This window comes from Spermophilus citellus, assembly GCF_964194105.1.
Source record: "Spermophilus citellus genome assembly, chromosome: 3".
Taxonomy (NCBI): domain Eukaryota; kingdom Metazoa; phylum Chordata; class Mammalia; order Rodentia; family Sciuridae; genus Spermophilus; species Spermophilus citellus.
Window position 1 is genome coordinate 155,427,451 of NC_138184.1, and position 14,854 is coordinate 155,442,304.

Consider the following 14,854-nt stretch of genomic DNA (forward strand, 5'->3'; position numbering starts at 1 on the left):
AATGTCTACTCATTAAAAAGAGAGTAACAAGTTGGATGAATGCCCACAGGAAGGAGGTAACTTCCTGTTCAAATATGAAAATTGTTAGTATTCATAAGATTATTTTATACATTTTCCTATATACAGATGATTATTAGCTAGCTTGGTAAATAATAGCAGAAGCTCTCTCATTGTGAATAGTCTACAAAACATTGATATAAGAAGTTGAAAAGACTAAAACATCCTTACCCTTAGTATTCATACATTCTTCAGGATATGAAACAAGAATTTCATTTTAGAACAAGTTATATAGATGTTCCATTACATTTTAATGCTTTACAGACATAGGTAAATTATGTTCTTCATTTAAACAAGTTAATAAAGTTTACCCAGAGTAGCCAAAAATACATTCAACCATACTTTATTCTCTTTTGTTAAAAAACATTCTGTGCCACGAGTGAACACACCAAGCCCTCACATCACTTGTCTTCCATAAAACATTATTGTCTTTTGGCGTCCTCTTGCACTAAGGGAAATAAAAAAGTCACATGTGGAGAAGTTCTAAACTCTAGACAGAAATGATCCTTGGAGGGCAATTTTTATCCTCCACGGAAGTGTTGCAGACTTCTTCCATTAGCATAGTCCCAGGGAGCAAAAGGTCAGGGAACTGGGACTCCCAACCATACCTGAACACATAAGTCAACAATGGTGCACTCACAGGTGCATTAAAATATTGAGAGAGAGAAACAACAATTGCACTATTTTACCTTGGAATACCCTGTACAGATGTTGACATTTTGTTTGTGGTTGTAGGAAAGAAAGGTAGGCAGTTCCCCGATTTCCCCCTCAACACCTACCATTTGGCATAGGATATGGGAGGCTGGCGAAAACGGAGGGTGCTTTGCCTCAGTTGAAACAGCTGGGAAACAGATGGAGGCTGATGTGAAATTTGCCAAAAGCTTTGTCTAAACTTCGCACCCATTTTCCACCAATAAATAGCTTGTCGGGTGATAACAGTAGAGGTCTTGGAATCAGCAAATGATAAACTTTGGAAACTTAAAACAAAATAGGTTAAATGGTTTAAGGTCCAAAGATTAAGGGATATACAAGTCCAGAAATGCATTTCCAAATAAAGGCATGTTTCCAATAAAAGTGGGAGCATTCTGGGTGAAAACTGCAATAAAATCGTACACCAGGATAAAAGTGTCCACTGGATTCATAAACACCGGTGCTACCTCATCTATGTTGACATCCCTCTTAGGTGATACTGTCAGGAAGCACACACCCACTCCTTGTCATATTAATTGCAATTTAATGACTCCTGTGATTATTGTCAATGTAAGTGTGCAAAGCTCACTTCATTTTAGTCATTGGATTTCACTTCATGAGCAATTTTGGTTCGAACTCCAGGCATTCAGTAAATTGTTTTTGGATTTAAGTGTTGAGGTACTGCCAGATTTTTGTTTAAATCCAGTCACTGAATACATAAACCTCCTGTTGTATATTTCTAGCTATAATGAATGCATATTTAGATCTTTTACATGGACTGTCCTTCCAAGCACTGGTCCATGTTTGGTGTGTTTGTTTGTGTGTACGTGTGGTATTTATGAAGTACTTTTGAATATTGCAAAAGTTGGAGGAGATCAGTTTCAAAGAAATAAAAATAAATTCAAGTTAATAGGCTTTTCTCAATGTGAATTTGTTCATTCATGCTTACATAAGGGAATGTGCTAACCATGAATCATTCAAATTGAATTGCTCATGAGAAAAAATATGCTGGCTTTGCCTTCAGTTTCCAGAGCTGCTTAACTAAAGGGGAAAAGAGCATTGTCTCCACATAAAGAATAATCAGCCACAGATTTCAGGCAGAGTGGCTCCAAATTGGCAAAAGTTCTTTTTGCTCACGTGAGAACATGGATTCTTGTGAGAAGGGCTTATTATCAGAATATTCTATGCTGTGACAGAATTTCTAGTCTGCCAGAACAGCCCATGGGAAAATAATTTTATTTTTCAATCAATCATTTGGAAGATTGATCCACACAACCCAATATAGCTAAATGCTCCAACAGAGTGGATGTTGGCAAATATGTAGCTCAAAAAATGTATGTGGTGGACTATAGTTCCACTCAGAAGAAGGTAGGTTTGCATTTGTAAGCAGATCTACCTGAGAGCTCACACTTCAGGTATTATGTGACTCACCAGGTCCCAGTGGATTCTTATAAAATGAAATCAACCTCTGTGTGACATATCACAAAATACTTTTTTTCACTAGAATAAAGCCCCACCTGCTTGCCAAGGTGGGGAGCCAGTCAACACAGAGGTAAGTGACAAGCCCAGAAATGTGGTCAGCGAATGATGAAGAATTTTAGACAGTGCCAGTGCACCAGTCAGGGAAACACACTGTGATCAGGCAGAGGAAAAGGAGCGCCCAGTGTGCCAAGATGTTGATGCAAACGACTGGGGTTGCTGCAGGGCCTCGACAACTGTACATCTGGTCAGCTCAGACTCTGCTAAGAGTCAAAACAGAAGTGTTTACATTAAAGTGCCTTGTCTAGCACGTTTCCATTATGCAGGGCCCTCTTCAGTTTAGACTTCCTCCAAGCAGACAGAAAGGAAAAGAAGACTGAAAAAAAATGTTTTTGTACTTCTTGGCATAATTAAGCATCACTAGATGAAAAAAAATGTAGTTTAAAAGATAATGTATAAACCATACCACATTATATTTGTCAATTAAAAATAATCAAAATGTCACTCTGTAACCTTTAGTTAAACATTTTTTTCCTGAATCACTTCTCTTGTTTGGGCTCATAGAAGAGCTATTTGTACTCCCACCTGAGAAACGTTTTGCAGCTTGTGTGTACACGCTCAAAAAATTCGAAACCAGAAATAATTTTGATGAAAGCTCTACCATTTCCTTTATCTTGATTATGTTGATATTTCACTGAAGAAAAAGGGAACTTGATTTACTAGAGCTGAGTATTACTTCTTACTTGGTATATGCAGGAATTTTTTTTTCCATTATAGACACATTCTGTTCTTCAGTGTTTTAAGAATGTCTTCTAACTTACATCTCAATAATATTATGAGGATATATTAAATTAAATGCTATATGTTAATTATGTCTCTATCCCTGAAGAAAAAAGTTGGAATGAGATGCTTCGAATTATGATTGTTATTTTTACCTGGCCTTATAAGATTTGATGTTGTGAATAGTTGATGCTAGATGTTGTGCAGCTTATGTTTACCATTTATACAACAAAAATGTATTTTAAAACTCTGCTCATCTTTTAAGTTATATGAACCCAATTTTATTTATGAGTTCCACATTGAACTAAGTATGCTACCCAATAAAAGAAGAGCATGGCTATTGTCAAGGCCATACTTACATAGCAATAAAAAGACCAATAAGTACACGTGTACTTTTTACATATGCTCAGGCTGAAAACTCAAAGTCCTCAAATGTCAATGTTCTAACATTAAAAAAATTCATTATTTACTTATTCTCTCTCTCTCTCTTAAAAAACAAAAAACAACAACCCTACCAGTCCAGAATCCAAATGCTCAAATAGCCCATTTGTTAAACATTTTGTTGCTAAAATATTTACATAATAAGTTGCTACTTTTTTTTCAGGATTCTATATTCAGTCTTACTTAGCTATAAGTAGTATTCGTTAAGGCAAATTACAGTTGTTTTCTGGTGAGTCTTTGGCTTATTTTGTTATAATAATACCATATTATGAGCAGTCAAAAATTGTTTTCATATTTTTAAAGAAGAAAATAAAATACTTCCCCAAACAGGCTATGAATTACTGGTAGATTGAAAAAAAAAAAAAAGAAATGTTTCTTGCTCTGTTAAGATGAGATCAGTCTTACTGTCTTTACTCTCTGTTTGCCCCTTGTTCAGCTCGATACCTGGAAGTTCTCAATAACAATAAATGATATGATGGCATGTGTTTCAGTGAATGCATTAGCAGTAATCCTCTTTTTCTTTTTCTTTTTTTTTTTTAATTCCAGATTCCCAGGAAGGCAATTACAAGTCAGAAGTCAACAGCAAACCCAGGAAGGAAAGGACAGCTTTTACCAAAGAGCAAATCAGAGAACTTGAAGCAGAATTTGCCCATCATAATTATTTGACCAGACTGAGGCGATATGAGATAGCGGTGAATCTAGATCTTACTGAAAGACAGGTAATGCTGGACATTGTTATCACACGAGCTTTTTAATTGCTTTGGGTCAACAATCTTTTGCCATTTTTGAAATACTTAGATCTTTGATTCTTAAATGCCAATTTGGAAGACTGGTGTACTATTCCATGATGAAGATTTTGTTCAGAAAAATGAGAAAATCAAAGAAAATAAAATGTTATTTTTTTAAAAAAATATGTAGTTTAGAAAGAATCCTTTATTCTGTTATGATAGCCTTCCTTATTTTTTTATTTAAATATATTAGTTATTTTACATAATTATGGCATATGGTAAGGGATTTTTGTATGCTTATATTTAAAATAATCTTCTTATTTGGAATATAAAAGTTAGTAACCCCACGTTAGTTTCCTGTACTGCTTAGGATAGATAGCACATGAATGTTGCATTGACTTATTAACCCTCAAATCTCAATGTTTTAACTTTAAATTTTTTTCATTATTTGTTTATTCTTTCTAAAAACTCTACCAGTGCAGTATCCCAAATACTCACTCACAGGCCCAATCTGACTCTCTGGAGTCTCAACATGTGGTGTCCCTGGTCACCACAGGAGGTAAGGAAGAGTGGAAGTTCATGCACTGACCTCTGAATGTTTTCACCTGGAAGTGACCCATGTCACTTCCATTTACACTCTAACGTTCAAGAATAGTTAAATGATGCAGCCTTGGTAGAGAATGGAAGGCCGGGGCACATAGAACATTGGTAATTATTTCTGTCTCATTATTCAAAATATATTTGTAATGGTACTGGTGTCACTAATTCAAAATTCAGGTACCCACTTGAAGAACACTTTTAAATTATTAATGATCTGTGGACTTCAATTAAAAAGGCATAAATAATATTTTTAATTAAATTACTCTTTAGGTTCTTTTTTGGATTTTTGTGTTTTTCTGTTACTTTTTGTGCTTTTGTTCCTTATTTTTTTGCATCAATGCTCACAGAGTACTTCTTGTACTGATTCTGATTCGTGCTGAAAGAATCTAGCCTACTGTTGGTGAACAGTTACTCATCTTTACAAAAACATTCTTGAAAGGAAATGCAAACATCTTTAGGGACAGTGTGATTATGATTGGCACTCAGGGTTAGAATTTAATTTCCTCTTTCACTGTACATACCTCCTCCAGGGGTCCCACTGGAACCAAGGAAATAGCAATAGGGTGTGGACAAATGAATACATAGTTTATGAGAGCAAGTTATTTTATCCAATTTCTTAAATCATCTTCTTTCTGTGAATTTTCAAATTTCAACTTTGGTAGGTTATTTCTGGATAGTGGAAATATACAGAGGGATACTTTTATGTGGTTTTATTTATTGGCAGCTTATATTTTATTAAATATTTTGACTGGTACCTAAGTTATGGAACATATTTCCTTCCGTTGAATTTCACATACAAAGTTCCTTCTATAATTGTAGAGCATTTGGCACACTGGAAAGCAGGATCCAAAATCTACATCATCAGACTCTCTTTTATTTCTACTTATTTATTTTTTAACTTGTAACAGGAAAATAAAGGGGAGGCTGGTTTACACATTAATGCCCTTTTGTAAGTCAGTGAACTCCAGGAAACATAACCATGTTTTATAGAATATAAGAAGGAAATAAGAAACTAGAATTTACTTTCAATTTACAGAAACAACAAATGTGGTATGTGCTGTTAGCCAAGAGCAAAGTCAAGATTCTGTGTTTACTATTCCAAGATGTTTTATAGTTATCTTCCATCATTTGGTCACAGAACAGAAGTTTTGCCTTTGTTTAAGAATAATTTCTTTTTTAGAAGCAGTTCTATAAATCTGGCTTGAGGATTTGAAGGTATTTTGGACAGTTCTTCTTCTTAATTGACTTGACATGTTTGGGAAAGTTATAAGCAAAAATGTTATATGCATACCCAATTTTAATCAGTTTTTTACTTAAAATAGTAATTTGTTTTAATATTATGTCAGTTAGCCTTAGTTTTATGACCAACCACCCCAAACATTAGTGGCTTCAAACAATAACCAACATTGAGTTTGCTCAGAATTCTGGAGTGAGAGTTTTGGTTGGACTTGTCAGAATTCCACAGATCTCTCATGGAGCTGCATGCAACTGTCAGTTACTAAAAGCTGTTTGGGCCTCTGTTTGGACTGCTGGTCTCTTTTGCATATGGTTTTGTCTTCAAATAGGCTGGCCTGGTATTCTTCAGTGGGTAGTAGGAACATCCCTAGGACCACTGAGAATGAAAACTCCAATATGAGGGGCTTTTTCAGTTTCTGTTCATATCATATTTACTAACGTTCCATTGTTTAAAGCAAATCATCTCACATTAAGTGTCAATGTAGGAGTCACTAGAAACCATTCCTGAAATAATCTAACAGGCTACCAAGAAACAAAAAGTTGAGAAATAATTAAGCTCCAAAGGATTGAAAATTTGATATTGTGCAGAAGATAATTTTTAATTTCGTAAGTTTACATTTGCAGTTTTACACATTAATGTGAAAAGATGATGTACACATATGAAATCTAAACTCCTAATCAAGATTAAGTCTTTAGATGATCAGTGTGGATTGATAAGAAAAAAAAACTAAATTTTAATGAAAAATAATCTGAATGAAAATCCAAGATTTGCCACTAGGAACTGTGCATTCTCAGAGAAGTGACAATCTCCTTGAGGCACAGAATTAAAACTAAAATTTCCTGTTCTTTTCTCTACTCAGATTTATATGTCACGGTGGATATGAAAAAAAAAATGTTTAACATAAACATGAAAAGAGAACTATCACCCAGAGGGGAAATAACTTTGCTATGCAAGACATGTTGAATTAATTCATTTGTAATACAAATATTTGTTGAGCTGGTGCTAGAAGTAAAATTCAGTCAAAATAAGCTAGAGAAGAAAACACTAGAATGCACAGAAGAGACAACAAATTGAACAAGCAGTAACAATTAGGATGAGTGCTGAACGTCACCAAAGAGGGCTGAATGGAAAAATATTCCTTATTATGTCAAATGTTAGTTTTACTAACATATTATTCCATATTTCTGTGTTCATAAAGTAATTTAAATTAGAATCTTAAAGCTTTATTTTTATTTTCTGGGCTACATATTGCTGTGCTGAGCTTATCTAAAAATATATGGTGTGCTTCAACCATCAATATTGCTGTTTTAAGTATTCTATTTTTAGCAGACAAAAAATAAAAGTTGTACATATTAATGGGGAACCATGTAATATTTGATGCATTTATTTATCATTTATCTACTATTTATTTATTTATCACTTATTTATCGTGAAAACTTACAAATTTTTCTTCTAGCTTTTTGAAATGTACATTACATAACTGTAGTGTACAGTCACCATATTGTGCAACAGTACCTCAAAGTCTCTTGCTTGTATATAATTGTATCTCTAATTTTGCTGTTCTTGAACATTCAAAGGCAAATTCCTCCAAAATGCCAGGTGTTTAACCCAGTGAAATATCTTCTTTTTGTTTTTTGGAGGTTGGGCTTCTAAAGTTATAGTAATTGAATTATAAAATAAATTGTTTTAAATATATCTTCTTTAAATTGGGGTACAGCTTGTCTTACTCTATTGGGGCTACTATAATAAAATGCTATAATATATAATGTATTGCATATAATATTATATTGTATATAATAGTATTATATATTATATCATAATATGATGATTATATCAATAATATTATAAATGTTATAATTGTTATGAATATTCTAATAATTTTATATAATATAATGATATAATTATTAATGTAATATAATTATTATAAGTATTGCGATTTTAATTATATAATTATAATAACATGATTTTATAACAAAATAATTATATAAAGCATAATACTGGCTTACACACATTAGAAATTTTTAAAACTCTAGAGAGTAGAAAGTCCAAGATTAAGAAAGGCACTTGCAAGTTCAGTGTCTGGTGAGGGACTGGTTCTCTTTTTATTCTAGCTTCACATGGTTCATGGGGCTAGATAGCTATCTGAAGTCTCCTTTATAAGGGTGATAATCCAGTAATAAGTGATCTTCTCTGAAGATCTAATCATCTTCCAAAGACCGTGTTCCTAATGCTATCACCTTGAAAATTAGGATTTAAACATAGGAATTTTTGTGCAACGAACATCCAGACCATAATACAGCTATTCCATTATTTTTATTTTGTTCTCATATCATAAATGCTTATCTGTGTAATCCATATCTTGGCCCCATATATTCCTTAAAAACAAGTTCATATGTGATTTCCACATGTAAACTGTTTTGACAATAAATGTATATCCTTTTAGTCATTTTGCAAGATTTATTTTTCCACACCTTAAAATAATATGAAGTTTAGTAAAGTAAATTAAATATACGCACCAAAAATATTAAATCTAATTTACATTGTTCAGTGTCTCTTAGTGTTGGTAGTATTCTTTAAAATATTTTTCTTGACTGATGGAACTTTCATGTTGAAATGAAGTGACAGAAGTCATATATACACACACACACACACACACACACACACACACACATACCATGTAAAGGGGAAAAAACAACACATATTAAATCATCTAAATATATGGAGAATGTTTCAGAGAAATAATTTTCTCCAGTATGAAAACTTATAACCTGAACTGGTTATACTTTATAACCTGAACTGGTTTTTAACATACTTTCATGTAAAAGTTTTATGTGATTGCCTATAAAACATGTATTCCTACAAGCTATAAATTATTTGTAGCTACCCCTGAATCATTTATATCATGATCAGTACACCTGCCACACATTTTATGATAGACCACATTTATGTCATTATAAAGATATGCAATAATGATCAGGTGTTCTTTTATAAAAGTCATATACGTTAAAACCTTACATATCATTCAAACTTGAATTTTCTAATTCCCATCTGAAGAACAGTCATAAAATCTCATGAAGGAGTCAAATTCAGATTTGTGTTTTCCATAATGCAATGTCAGGGAGTCTATATTTCTTTTTTTATAATCTATAATTCTCTTTGAACATCATTTGGCCCAAAAAGAAGGAAAAGGAAGGGTTTTCCTAATTCCATGCTAGCAAATAGGTATGAAAGAAAATTATTTTATGTTAGATGAAAAGAGAGACCCTAAGAACGGTTAAATGTTTAATCATACAAAACTGTTTTGTTGTTTTATGGGTTAGGAATCACTCCAGTAGTCTGTTAGTTTCTACCATGCAGCCTCCACTTGACAACATATTCTCACATAGTCCTTACAATAAATGACAAATAATCGCTAATTGTCAGGGTAATTTAGAACGTTTTGCAGAGCCAGTCAATCTAAAAGGCCTCTTCTCACAAGTATTTTTAAGTTGGACAAACATTTTATTTTTTCTATCCAGAAAAATTTGGAGAAAGCTCCTGTTGGATTTTTAATATCTCATAGTGGGAAGAAGGAAGACAGCAGCTGCATGAGAGTACACATAGACTGATAAAATGGACATTTTCATAGAGTTAAGGCTGCCAAATATAGAAGCAGTATGAAATTCTTCTACTTTATAAAACATTCTCACAGAGCTAATCAAAGGCTCAATGTTGTAGATTTGTAAGCTATCTTAAATTACTGGAATAAACAGGCTGATTCAGGATACCTATTCCAAGATCAATGGGAAAATCCCACCTTGTTGGATAAGATTTCACTAGTAGAAATTAGAGACATCTTATTTTGTTTGTTACCCATAAATTGTTAAATGGCCTAATGCCAAGGATTTTCAAAATAGCCATTCATTTTTTGGATGTCTAGAGGAGATTTTTTTTTTAGTGTGTGTGTGTGTGTGTGTGTGTGTGTGTGTGTGTGTATACCAAGTATCTAGTAGTTTTTCCTTTTGCTCCAATATGTTTTACATAGTCCTTCTTCTTAACAGGTTTATTTCTATACATTTATATGAATACACTGAGTCATTAATTTATTGTCTCCATGACCAGACATATTGTTGATTCAAGTTAATCCAAGAATATCTGTGTAGTCAATGATTTAGAATATTCGTTCCTTTCTTTACAGAACTATTTAACAGTTACCTGGAGTATTATGAAGGTGTTTTCCTTGCTGAACTCATGGTGTTCCAGATATTTAGAAAGGTTAAATCTGATTTGACTCCAACTGGAGAAATGAGCTTAGCATAAGTTGGAGGGGATAATAGTGGTGTAAGAGAAAGAGTCTTAGTTTGGGATGAGAGATATTTCTGATAATTCTGTTTTTTTTAATAACTGATACATATCAATGTTATGGATGAACCCTAAGAGCAAAACTCAAAATTACCTTTGATTCAGAAAAAAAAAATGATATATGAGAGGTAACTTTAAAAAGGTCAGTAATAAAGCAAAATCTACACAGAATTAATCAATGTTTCAACACTTTCCTAAATCAGAAATATTATGTGTAAAAGACTAAGAAATAAGCAATTGATCCCTAGTCATTTACAAATTAAGTATGCATATTGGAAATAATATGGAAAAAGAAACCTGAGTAAAATAATATCCTAAGTTATTGAACTGCACTTGAGAATATATAATCCATTTTCTTTTAAAATGTTATTGTTTTCCTCCTTGGATAAATGATATACATACAGAAAGCCATACACATATACATACAAATATACATACCTGTGTATACATACATAAGAATATATTTATATATAATATATATCTGTACATATGAAACTTTCAAGAAATAATCAACAATACTTTTCAAATAACAACTCATTTATTTGAAAAGCTCATATATACTGATATATAGTATATATGTAAATATATTCTCACATACATATACACAGGTATGTATATATGTGTGTGTGTGTGTGTGTGTGTGTGTGTGTGTGTGTGTGTGTATACTTTCTATATGTCTGTCATCTATCCAGGGAGAAAATTTGTAAATGATTAGGGATCAGTGGATTATATATTGAGAAGCTAGTTTGAATTTTATGTTGCCTTTAATTTTAACAAGATTTTTCCTATTATCTTCACAAGTATTTAGAGAAATACATGCAAATGTTCTGTGACATATATAAAATAATAAATCCAGGTCTAAAAGAACTGGCAATTTCTGGAGACTTGGCAGTAAAATACTTTCTATCAACTTCATTCTCCATATCCCTATGACTCCTCATATAAAAACTCAGAAGTACATTTAATTTAGAATAGATTTTGAACTTTTAATTCCTTTATCCGTTTTAATTTTTATTTTTGTAGTTGTAATTTTGTATTTTTGTATATATGCAATTATTTATTTGATTTGTGACTTTTTCCTGGCTTTCAAAATTATTGACTATTTTTGAGAATCAGTGTGTATGAATATGATAGTAATAATTGTCTTTATAAATTTGTTTAGTAATTCAAATATAGAAGAAAAATGTCTACTTGATATTTTCACTCAATTTGCTAGTTATTTACTTATGATATACTTAGGTAAGCAATATTTCACTTGCACTAATTGAAAGATATATAAAAAGTAAGGTTAGGAGTAATGAAATTACACTGGTATTTGATATTAATGAAATAGGCCCTGTGAGTTGAATTTCATCAACTATGACAGAAAGAGTAATAATTACTAGCATTTTCTATTAATCCTCTAACAATTTTTGTTCATCATGTGAATGCTATTTTAGATTCATTTTTGGAAAAAAGAATGAGCTCCATAATATTAACATGTAATAGTGTCCACATAAGACTTAAATTTAATTATGGAGAATTCCATTTGTGGCCTCCCCCAAAAGAGTTTCCATTCAATATATGACTTTTCTATAGCTAATGTGTGCTGTTTGTTTAAAACATGAGAAATAGTTAAGCAACTCAGTGAGACCCTGTCTCTAAAATAAAATACCAAATAGGGTTGGGGATGTGGCTCAGTGGTGGATTGCCCCTGAGTTCAATCCCCATACCCTCCCCACCCCATCCCCTACAAAACACTCAAAATACCAAAATTTTACTATTCACTAAATTAGTAAGCCTGTTCATAAGAACTATAAATAGAGAAAAAAGAGGCTTCAGAACTGAAATTTATAGAGGCAGGAAAATGCTGTCATCGATGTTATGCTATAATGGAGGACAATGGTGAGATGCATCACTACAATCAGGAATTCACCGTGCAGCATGAAACTTGTCCTAACTCCCCTCCCCATCCCATCCCCAACACATACCAACATGCACACCAACACATTCCAACCAAGTGTACTGCTGTAATAACAGCAGAGTCCACTAGGAGCTCCAAGATGCTTCTTGGAAGTAGCTGAAGGATTTCTTCTAATCAGATATAAATCTATTCAGATAGACAGGGCAGAGGCTTTCTTTACCTAATTTCTTGTACTTAACATAAAGCATTCGTGATTCTAATTTCTCAATTCCACTACTGACTTTGCCACTGAATTATCTGGGAGGGTCTTTCTTGTGCCTATTTAGAGTGGGTTTACTAGATAACTGCCATGAACAAATTTAATCACCGAGGATGTAATCATTAAATCTAAAAATTTTGTTTAATTATTCTTTGCATGTTTTCACATCTTAAAGATGTGAATAAATATTTGTTAGACAGTGTCTACAATATTTCAAGATAAAAATGGAAACAGTTGGAATATTAAATCTATGAATTCCAGATGTTTGGAAACAGCTGGATATGTCACTGAAATTTTCAGTTTTCATCCAGATGTTTGGTGTTATGTCTATTTGTTCTTTCAAAAGACAGACATTTATGGTATTACATAAATATGGCTTAGAGCATTATATAGGTAGAAATTTCTAAAAACCTATTTTCCTCTGGATAACTTAGTAAATTGTGTGATAGTACAGTTTTATATTTAATTAGTGTTTTTGTGATATATTTTGAAACCTAAGAAAACAGGTATAAATTTATATATACAAAGCTGTAATATAAGTGACTAAATCAGTTAAATAAAGATCTAAATCAATAGTTCACCAATGGCAACAATAATACTCCTTTACCATATTTTTGGAGAGACAAAAATATTATTTCTGAATTCTCTCATCATTCAAGCAAATTAATAACGGAAAAATTCTTTTGGCTGCCTTCTTCTGTAAAAAGAGTCAAGATAGGATTAAATATTTTTGTACTTAATTAAAAAGAAGTTTGATCACACAGGCATTGTAAACACTAAATAGTTTGTTGACTACAGGAGAAATGAGACATAATAAAAAGATGTTCTGGAAATTAAAGTCTGGAATTGTACACTTTAAGTATTAGCTATCATGACAATATGCTATTATACCTTTTAGTTATTTTTGTTATGAAGATTTTGTTGAAAAATTATGTGCCTACAGAGCTATAATAGAATATAAGGTTTGGTTCATACTGCCATGATTTCATGAAAAAAAATAACATTTCTCATTACTCAGATCTTGGGATAAAGGCTTTAATTTAACCATCCTATATGACAAAATACAATTTATATGGGATCTTACATTAGATCCATGCTTGAAAAAAGAAATATTATTAAAAATACCCTTATGTGTCTTGTAAGTTCTAGAATAGTTGTATAACAGAAGATACAATTGACTTGAAGCACAAATAAAATCATAGTTCACAAAATTCATGTATCATGATCAAAGATTTCAATTTTGAGTTTCAATTATATATAAAATACTTAGTTGTATATGAAATATTTGATAATAATTTCCCAGCACCTAGTGTTCTACCCTGGTTACTAGGGTAGAGAAATTCAAGCAAATTAATAACAGATTAATAACATCCTGTGAGCTCAGAAGGCCACAGGATGCCAAGAACTTCAACAGCATGCGATTCCCAGAGAAAAGGAATCCCTTGCTATAATTATGTGGCAACAGCAGTGTGGGGCACGGAGAGGCGTGGTAGAGCTCTCTGGCGTGTCCTGGAGCCCTGGGAGGATCTCCTAACAAGATGTGCCAATGACACCAATTACAACAGCAGCAGTTCAAGAATATTATGTAAAATCTGGAGCTACCCATTATACATCTCAGTATATACCTAATGCCTCCTATACAACCAGCTAAGTACCTGTTATGAAGTTTCCCGTTTCTTAACAGTATGAATTCCTTAAGGGCAGGATTATGTTTTATTGATTTATGCACTCCTTCTCTGTCCCCTCTCATCTTTGGTTTAACTTAGTGCCAGTTATTGTATATTCAGTAATACTTTTAAATGTATGAATGAATAAATAATGACCAACTCATCCAAAAGATATGAGATTATTTTCACTCTACATAATTTTATAAATTGAGATTGTTATATGAAATGTAAATTTTAATAGAAAGCATTAGAATACTTAATTTTAAAAAATGAAATGTAAAGTACCTGGAAATTATGCTTTTGTCCATTTTAAAAACAAGAACACACACAAAAACCCTTTTTTAAAAAATTTCAGCCAATGAAGCAGGATTCATGAAGTGATACTAAATTAAAGTATAACATTTTTATCTATAAATCTAATGTGGTATTATTATAAAGTCTCTTTATTTATAAATATACTGTGCTATTATTCTAGAAGCATATTGATTTATATTTTGGATTACTTTTATTGCTAATACTACATTGCTAATATGGAAATGTGGGGGTGTTTTCAAAAAAAGAAAATTTCCTTGCCTATTTTAGTTCACCTCATTATTTTATAACATATTGGATAATAAATCTGGGTGCCATGACTTCTAGAGATCTTCACCTTTCCTTCCATTTCTGGAAGAT

The 14,854-nt window shown here is 32.2% G+C and overlaps 1 protein-coding gene across 1 annotated transcript in view; it reads left to right on the top strand.

Moving 5' to 3' along the window:
• The window catches only part of MEOX2 (mesenchyme homeobox 2), a 65,746-nt gene that overhangs the window by 47,562 nt on the left and 3,330 nt on the right, over nucleotides 1-14,854 (top strand). The window contains exon 2 of the mRNA XM_081285601.1: nucleotides 3,994-4,166. Coding sequence (XP_081141727.1) covers nucleotides 3,994-4,166 — 173 coding nt within the window. The remainder of the gene's footprint in view (nucleotides 1-3,993; nucleotides 4,167-14,854) is intronic.